This window comes from Octodon degus, unplaced genomic scaffold (assembly GCF_000260255.1).
Source record: "Octodon degus isolate 3935 unplaced genomic scaffold, OctDeg1.0 scaffold00175, whole genome shotgun sequence".
Lineage (NCBI taxonomy): Eukaryota > Metazoa > Chordata > Mammalia > Rodentia > Octodontidae > Octodon > Octodon degus.
In genome coordinates, this window is record NW_004524751.1 from 3,206,347 (window position 1) to 3,215,467 (window position 9,121).

Sequence of the window (9,121 nt, forward strand, 5' to 3'; positions counted from 1 at the left end):
GAGAGAGAGAGAGAGAGAGAGAGAGAGAGAGACAGACAGACAGACAGACAGACAGACAGACAGACTTTTATCCTGTTTTTTGAGTATTTTTGTCATGGTCTGGAGTTAATTGTCATAAAAAAATGGGACTATACCCCAAAAACCACCACTACTTAAAAATGGGTTTCTTTGGATTTACAAGTTTTATTTTATATTGACAATTATTAATAAAAAAGATACCAAATACTCTTTAGGTCTTTTTTAAAATTCTGTTATAGCTAGCTGTATTGAATTGTTGATTACTAGGTACCAAATCAGACTGCATCCCTGTTACTATTAGTGACAGTTCTAGCACACATTTTTCAGTCATTCATCATTATCCAAAGAAAAGAGGTCTACAAGTAATGTCTACATGTAATTCCAGTGACTTGTATATTTACCTAATAACAGTGAAAATTTATTACAATTGTTAGCTAAATTTCTACAACTTCTATGCATGCTAATTTTGTAAATATGATAAGGGTAACTTGCTTTGTCACATGGGTTAGCTTTTACTAGAAAACTACACAGGCTAGGACTCATGTTGAGTTATTTCTTCCATATTTCTGCACATATAACTTATAGATGCAAAAATTCTGCTTGTAATTCAGGAACAGCTGTTCCTGTTTAATGTAGTCATTTTATATTTTGTATGCGCAGATAAAGGACGGTGTTCCTACTGGGCAATATTTAACTTGAGAAATAGGTTGAGGACATTTCAGACAGCAGGATCTAAATAAGAATATAAGAAGCCAAGTAACTAACAATGAAGACAACTTTTAATCTTCGCTGCTTGTTTTGACCTTTGAGGAGACCTGAGGATGGGGTGACATTACCAAGTCCCTCGAGGAAGTGCATTCAAAATATTTTCTCTTTCTCTTACATTTCAAAGGGAAAAAGATGTAGGCATACTATTGTTTCATGTTTGTTGAAAATTTTTAAATTCGAGCACCAAGTCTACACCCAAAGGAGTTCAAAGAAGACATTTTTCTCTTATTTATTAAAGACACCAAAGTTTTAAGAGACATATTACATAACATATTCTCAGATCATGCCACAATGAAAAGGAAATAAAATTACATTGGACATGTCACCGTGTGTAATTAACATGTATCCTCCTACAGCAGACAGTCTTAAGAAATATGCCAAGTTTATTGCAAAACACAGAAAAGCATATAAGTCAATAATGTGAGGAATATATTTCAAAATAAGATGTTTACAAACTAAAAGAGTCCAACTTTAAGTTAACATAATTTTCTTATATATATTTAAAAGAAAAATCCTCCAAAAGTAAACATGCCCTTGTGTAGTAAATTAGAATAAAGGATGATAACTTTATCCTCCCATGAAGCAATTGCCAGGCAGCAGAAAATAAACTCGTGTGAAGAACAGTAAGTATAGTGTAAGGGAAGACATCTGGTCGCTCTAAAAATACCATTTGAATGTAAATGACCACTTGTAATCTGAAGGCTAGTCATTCTTTACATAATATTCTAAAACTAGGAATTTAAAAAATAATTTTAATGTTGTTAGAAAGTGCGTTTGCATCATCTGTGATCAGTGATGCTGTTACCCATCCTTCCCTGACATAAAATATATGTTTCCAAACATTCAAACATGTGAATGTGGAAGGAGCAAATGGAGAGGCTGACAAAGGGGAAGCTATTGTAAATAATCTTGCTACTTTTCAGGTAGAACAGGGATCCGAGAGGTCCTTAGACAGAGAACCCTTCCCGTGGATAAACTCCTTACAAGCAAGACAATGATATTCTATTGCTACATTATCTGATTTAGATTCCCTCCACGGATCCTTTTGAGTAACTCATTGTCATTCAGGAAACATTCATTAAAAGCTCATAAAAGGTCAAGAGTACATTCCTCACAAAACTTACTAGTTTGGGTTTTATCAGCCTTTTTTTAAGGTTGGTAGCTTTTATGTACCCACATAAAAAAATAATCACTCAGAGATTCATCAAGTTAACAGTTATTCTGTATTTTTACCAAGAAGAGCCCATTCTAAGGGTCTCTGTTCATCTTCTATCTATTTGTTATCCTATTTATCAAGTTGGTAATTGATTCCAATTTATGACTGGCAACGGATACAAAGATCTGGCATGCGCTCAGAACACATTTCCCCTCCTTTATCATATTTTTCTGCCTTTATTATTACTGATTAATCCAGTGGAAATATCTTGTTCAGAAATTGACCTTGTGTAAGTCTGCATAATTTGAAATAACTCGGAGACATTTCCGTTCCGAGATAGTGGCAGGGTCGCTGACTCAAAGACAGAAAGCGCCTTAGTGGAAAACGTTGTTTTAGAAGAGGACCTTTCCGGAGAAAAGTGGGCAACACAATGTCTACCTTGGTTCCTAATGAGTGACGAGGGGCCAAAGCAGTGTCTAGCGTCTAGCATAGAGTTGGAGCTCAAATGGATTTTATAAATCAATACATTAATGGCATCATAGTGGAAATCAGAAAATGTGGGGGTTTATTTTGGATCTATAAAGACAAATCACTGTAATTTTTATCTTATTTTCTCCTCTGAAAAAATGTAGAAAATCAAAATATCAAATTCCTAACTAATTTCTAGGTTACAAAGAATATATATATATATATATATATATATATATATATGGAACTGTTTTAATCTGAGTACTTCCAATAAAAATATAAGAAATTATCTAAACTTCCCAATTGTAAACAATAAAACAACTCCTTACAAAGGAAATGCATGTTCAAAATTATTAATTTCGCAAATTTTAAAATATTTAACTGTCAGACTGCGAAGTTCTGTATATGTTAATTGCCAGAACTTCCTTATTTTTCAATAAAAGCAAACTCTAACTTAGAAATACTAGCAGTTTTCTTAAATTATAACTCCAGAAACCACTCTCAAGATTTGTCACATAGATTCTCATCTCCCAAAATATAAAGTATACGTATATATTATATTAGTTATACTTAAGTTGAATATACATGAAGCTTGATAAATGTGTTCTTTTGAAATAAGCTAAAATATTTCTAGTTAATATTTTAGAAAATATTTGCATATACTTTATACTTTATACTTTCCCATCTATAATTTGTAAGAACCTTCAGGTTGATTTCTGCTGCTACGTATGTGTATGTGTGTGTTGGTATGTGTATTACAGAGACAGAGAGAAAAAAAGAAAAACAGGGAAAGGAAGAGAAAGAGAAAGGGAAAGAAGTCAGAAAAATATTACTTATTTAAAATAATGCTAAATAAAATGTTCTTTACTGTACTAAAATAAAATATAAGGAATTTGGAGATATGATTTTTTATATAATTTTGTATTTTATTATATCTAACTTGTGTGTGTATTTATAATTTTTGATTTAGAGATACACACGGTATATTTTCCTTCATCACAATTAAATTACTTAAAATAGAATTTAAATTATTTCTTCAAAATATCAAGAAGTTTTTTACAAATAAAATCATATTTTCTTACTTAGAAAAATATTATCTTTCCCCTTCTATCAATTATAGGAATAATATCTATTTATAGTTTTCTTCCAAATAAACTTACCTGCAATGTCATAAACATTGAACTTGAGAATATATTTACTGTATTTGTAACAATTAGTTTAATGCTATATTTATGTAGTTGGGTTATGTGAAGAGAAGGCAAGGATGTTTAGTTGCAGTAACTAGAAAAGTAAGTGAAAGAAGCAAACATTGAAACTCAGAGTAGCAGAAAAGGGATCCAAAGATTGTTTAGCGTTCTTAAACTCAAGGGAAATAACATGTACTATATGCCAGACTTATGTGTCATCTTTAACTGAGCTCTACTTTACTATAATTGCTATAGTTAGGAATATATTTTATTGTTACAAATGTATAGCATGGATAGTTATCCATCATTAAAATAATATAACTAAAATATAATCATTTATTTATCAAGTATCCCTACTTTGAACATATAGTGCATTTGAATACTTTGTTCAGATAGAAAATAATTTTGTTTGTTTGCATAAAAATCTATTCACAAAACATAGTTCAACTAATCAAAACACTTACTGATTTGATTCCTAGACTTTAAAACTGATACTTGCCATATCAGTAAACATAACTATAACTACAAATATCATGCAATATTTAATTATGATATTTTATAATGTATTAATAATCTGTTGGGCATTCCTATCTTTTAATATTTGTGTTTTATACAAAGAAAAACCAACTATAACACAAGATTTTGCACTTAGGAATTCCCCTAAAGCATGAGACTGAACTGTCCACTGGGATGTGAGTCACTCATTGCAAAATGCTATTGTGTATCAGTAAGAAAGTTACAGGAGAAATGTCCGAGTGATGCCCCAGCCTTCTTTGGTGACTCGCCATTTCACCGACTCTTGCAGAAGGGGCCCATTAGTCCAATATTCCTAATCTTCTTGAACATTCTCTCTGTTTTTACTAATAAGCTCCAAGAAAAATAAATAATTTCTGCAGAGGTTTTTGGTAATTGTCCTCCATCAACTAGTGGCGCTTTCTGACTCACAAGACCCAGACATGCCCAGCGCACATCAGTGCCACCCTGAGTCCGTGATGAGGCCTTGTGTGAAATAGCCCATGCTCAGAATTCACACCAGCATCTCTCCAGAAAACAGCATGACACAACCCTTGAGGTTACTTTGTTATCTCATTCTTTCTCAAGAGATGTAGAGACCTAGAGGAGCTAAACTGTCAGCGATGAATTCAGTAAACCAATGGAACATTTAATCTGTTAGCAAGACAGTCAATAATAATAATAAAAGAAGTAAAGATAATATTACCCATGGAAAAAATTAATGGAGAGAAATAGATTAAGGTTAAAAATATTCGAATACTTAGGCTCTAGAGAGTTGGGTTTTTTTTTTTGTTTTCTTTTTTTTTCCTGGAGAGTCTTAAGTAGTTGCATGATTGCTTGTGTTGTCCTATTCACCCCAGCAGGGTTTGAAAACTTTTGCAATCCAGACTGGGCTTATTTCCATATAAATAAGCCAAGAAACAACATTTTTAGGAGCATAAAATAAAAACTTTTCCATTTTCTCTCCAAATATAGAAAAATTTCTAGATTTTCTAAAAGTATCCTAAGTAATCCTTCACCTTCTCTAAGGAAAAGCACATATTCTAGACTGTCTTGCCTATCCTGCACTTGTACCTAAGAGCAAATCCAATTCAGAGAAAGCCCTGGGCTGAAGAGATCTCCAGGCATCATCCGGGCCTGCCAAACTTCTGTACTTTAAGCACAAGAAGTTCTCAGGGAAGACTGCTTCCCCCAAACCCCTGGGTGAAAGAATCATATTTGGCTATTGATAGCCAGATGTCTAAAAAAATGCAGTTTTAAGTTTAAAAAATTATAGCTCCTTTTATTAACTATCTATCATACATCATATACTGTATCCTAGGAATATATGTTCTTTTATTTATTATTATCCCTTTTTAATGTATTTAGTACAGGGTCTCACTACACAGATTGAATTTGTAGTGATCCTTCCTGTTTTTCAGCCTCCCAAGTACTGAGATTACAGGTGCACACCGCCATGCCCAGTCTCAATTGCCAGCTTAGTGCACACCAGGGTCAGGGCCCGGATGGATGCTGGAGACCTAACCCTGGCCCGTGTCTGCCTAAATAGGGAATTTAATCCACTGAGCTATCTGGCCGGCCCTTTATTTATTGTTCTCCTTAAAAAAACTTCTGTTGGGAAAGCACTATTTTCTCCCCTTTTACAATATGAGAAATCCATTTAAAGAGAATAAAGTGCCCCGCCCTGGGCCAGTTCTGGAGAAAAAGGTTTGCAAGCCTGAAGGTTCAGTCCTAGCTTCTTAATCATCTCTTTTCAGTTCAATCTACTGCTGAGTCCTGAGCAACGCACACAACTCCTGATTTCTGAGAATTTACTGCTCCTCTTTGTCTGCATTTCAGTTTATTCAGACCTTCTTCCATCTGCCTTGATAGCTTAGACATTCTACTTACATCAGTCATTATGATGATGAATTAGTGATGGATTTTCTTGATCAATTTGTTTCATATCCTAACATACATACCCCAATTTTTAGTCCACATGCGCCACAAACCTCACCTCCCTGCAGGCTGATAAATTGCACACAATTCTGCCAATTAAGTTTTAAACATCCTTGCGTCAGATTAATTAAGAATTATTTCCATAAGCCACAGTAGTTTAAACATTATATCATTCTGATTTACAGTGTCTCATGGAAATAAATTACACTAAATTTGCATTCTTTCATATTCTCACTTTTAAAGTGTTAAAGAATTATCATAGCATAATATATATGAGATGAAGTCTAATAAGCTCTCTTTGAAATAATTTTAGGAAGAAAATGCTCCAATTTTTTATTTTCTGTGTAATCGTAGTTCCAGGCACATCCTTGATGTTCAATAAATAATTGTTGCAATGGCCACACTGCAGGGACTCCCGCATGAAAACAAAACTGACATTGCAAATTGGGATGTTTTTAGGGGAAAAATATATAGCAATCAATATGATGTCAATTATGTTTACATGTCTCGTGTGTTTTTTGCTGTCTGTAGACTAAATACTCCTCAATATATTTTTGAAGCTTAACAATGTTTTTAGGGATTATAAATCATCTGTTCCATTAGTGTCCTTTTAGGACTTATTTTCTTTTTCCTCACTGAGGTATAATGAAGAAAGATCCCTCCAGAAATAATAACAAAGATACTTTCAAATCTGTGGCCTTCTCAGTAGAAAAATCACTTGAAAAGTTACATATGGACAGTTTGTTCATTGCTCATAGGATTTATTTCCTCAAAAATGATATTGGTAAGATAAGGCCACATTGAAAGTGAAACAGAAACTGTTTCCTTCCAGGGTTAAATCCATATGAAAGAGGAAACAAGCACAGGTGGCAGGAGCAGCACACCCTCCCTGACGCAAGGGGACGCATATTTCTAGTATTAGTGAATTTGACTTGGCTTTTCTTGTGGCGCTCACCTAGGCCCGTGACAGTGACTTTAAGAGGGGACTGACACTCATAAGAAAGCTGTGTGTGAAGGTGAAATGTGTGCCACCCGCGGCGGTCAGGACCATTTACGATTATAGTTTATGTGGTGTTAGCATCAGCTCATTAAAAATGCACTGAACTATCAACTCATTCCACACAGGTCATTGAACAGCAATAAATTGATATCAGTTCTTCTCCATTATGACTTTGAGCTGAATTTGAACTAGTGACTCATACAAAATAGGTTTTATTTGATTGTCAGTCTATAAAAGTACACTTAGAGGTGCAGTTGTGTTATTTTGTTGTAACTGCATTCCTGTCTTTTTGAAATGCATGCAATCTGTGAGTTGTCTATTGAAAAATCACACATACTAAAGAGCAGAAAATGAATATATTATACATTACATATTTACACTTCATTTATAAATTTATGAATTCATAATTTCCTTAAATCTGAATAAAACTAGTCGCATGTAGCATAATACTAGAAGGGTTCTGGCCTGTCAAAGGAGAATGAAAATTAAGTTCAGGAGTAGAGTACAAATTTACTACTTGTGTAATTCCCCAAGGCTAAAATTTTCACTCCATGTTGCTGTAAGTATTCTCAAACTTCATGGACTATTTCAGTTTAAGGAACATTTACTGAGAGAGCTAAATGGCTATAGGTGCTGAAATACGCAATTTTATTTTATTAAAACTAGTTTTTATTGAAATAACCATATACACACTTTAGCTCACTTCTAAGAATGATATTCTGCAAATAGATACCAAAGCAGAAACTGAAATATTATATAACCAAAGACTGGTAGAAACATCTGTGCCAATGAGCAATAATGACTAATTTAATCTCTGTGTGTGTGTGTGTGTGTGTGTGTGTGTGTGTGTATGTGTCTGTCTGTCTGTCTGTCTCTCTCTCTAGCTCTCTCTCTGTCTCTGTCTCTCTCTCTTCAATCATCTCTTTGTAGTCTCTCTTCACATGTATTATTTCCAAAATATCAATTGCAGCTACATAGAACCTGGTGATTATAAATACTAGTTTTAATTATTGATTATTGGTTTAGCTATACCCAAGTAGAAAAGATTGCCTTAAAAAAATCAGGTACTGGTACAAAAATTATATCGATTGTGAAAACGACTGTAAAAACATCAAATAAGCACAGTGCCTGATGATTTAAAAGAAATGGAATGTCACATTATGTATTGATTCAAATGCATGAAACAACATACTGTATATGTTTTGTATTTAGATATTTCACATAACTTTGATAACTAGCATAAGCATTCTTTTTTTGCCTTTCTTACAACACTTTTGACAGAGGTTGCATTTGTTTTGTGATCTTAAATATACAAGATAGACAATTTTATTTTGCCAGTCGAGCTTTATTAAATGATAAATAATGAATGCTTGTTGCTAGCTTTGCTCCTAGTCTTATTTATTTAGGCTTAACTTTGTGTCATTTGTTGATAGTACTTATTTTATTTTTGACTGTGTGTTCCTCTGCGCATGTGTACTTTGCTTGGAGGAGCGTTAACTGGCGTGTCCTGTGGTCTTCTTTGTACTCGCAGCGCCGTGTTACATTTCACCTCCCCGACGGCTCCCAGGAAAGCTGCAGTGACAGTGGTCTGGGAGACCACGAGCCGGTGGGTAGTGGAACCCTGATCTCACACCCTCTTCCTCTGGTTCAGCCACAGGACGAATTCTACGACCAGGCCTCTCCAGACAAGAGGACCGAAGCAGATGGCAACTCTGACCCCAACTCTGGTAAGTCCTTTTTAAAATGTCGACCCCTTGATCTGTGGTTTAGCTGTACACCTGAGCACTAAGTAGTGATCTGAGACGCGTTAATAGATACTTTGTTCTGGCCTTTTTGTCCTTCTATTCTTTGAAGTAGTCCAACAGTAATGTGTTTGATATATTGACAGTTGAGTTGTATGATGTATATTTTATGAAGCATTAAAAAATAAAACCATGCTACAAACATAACAAAAGCACTTTTGTAAGATACCCTAATATCAAACATGCTGCAATGTGAAAGCACATAGTATAGAATTGGTAAAATGCAGTTAAGGGCAATATAGCAAGTGAACAAATATCTATCTATCTATCT

General features: G+C 34.1%; 1 protein-coding gene across 1 annotated transcript in view; it reads left to right on the forward strand.

Moving 5' to 3' along the window:
• Pcdh9 (protocadherin 9) overlaps positions 1-9,121 on the forward strand; it is a 956,674-nt gene that overhangs the window by 595,946 nt on the left and 351,607 nt on the right. The window contains exon 5 of the mRNA XM_004643419.3: positions 8,580-8,775. Within this exon, the coding sequence (XP_004643476.1) occupies positions 8,580-8,775 (196 nt within the window). The remainder of the gene's footprint in view (positions 1-8,579; positions 8,776-9,121) is intronic.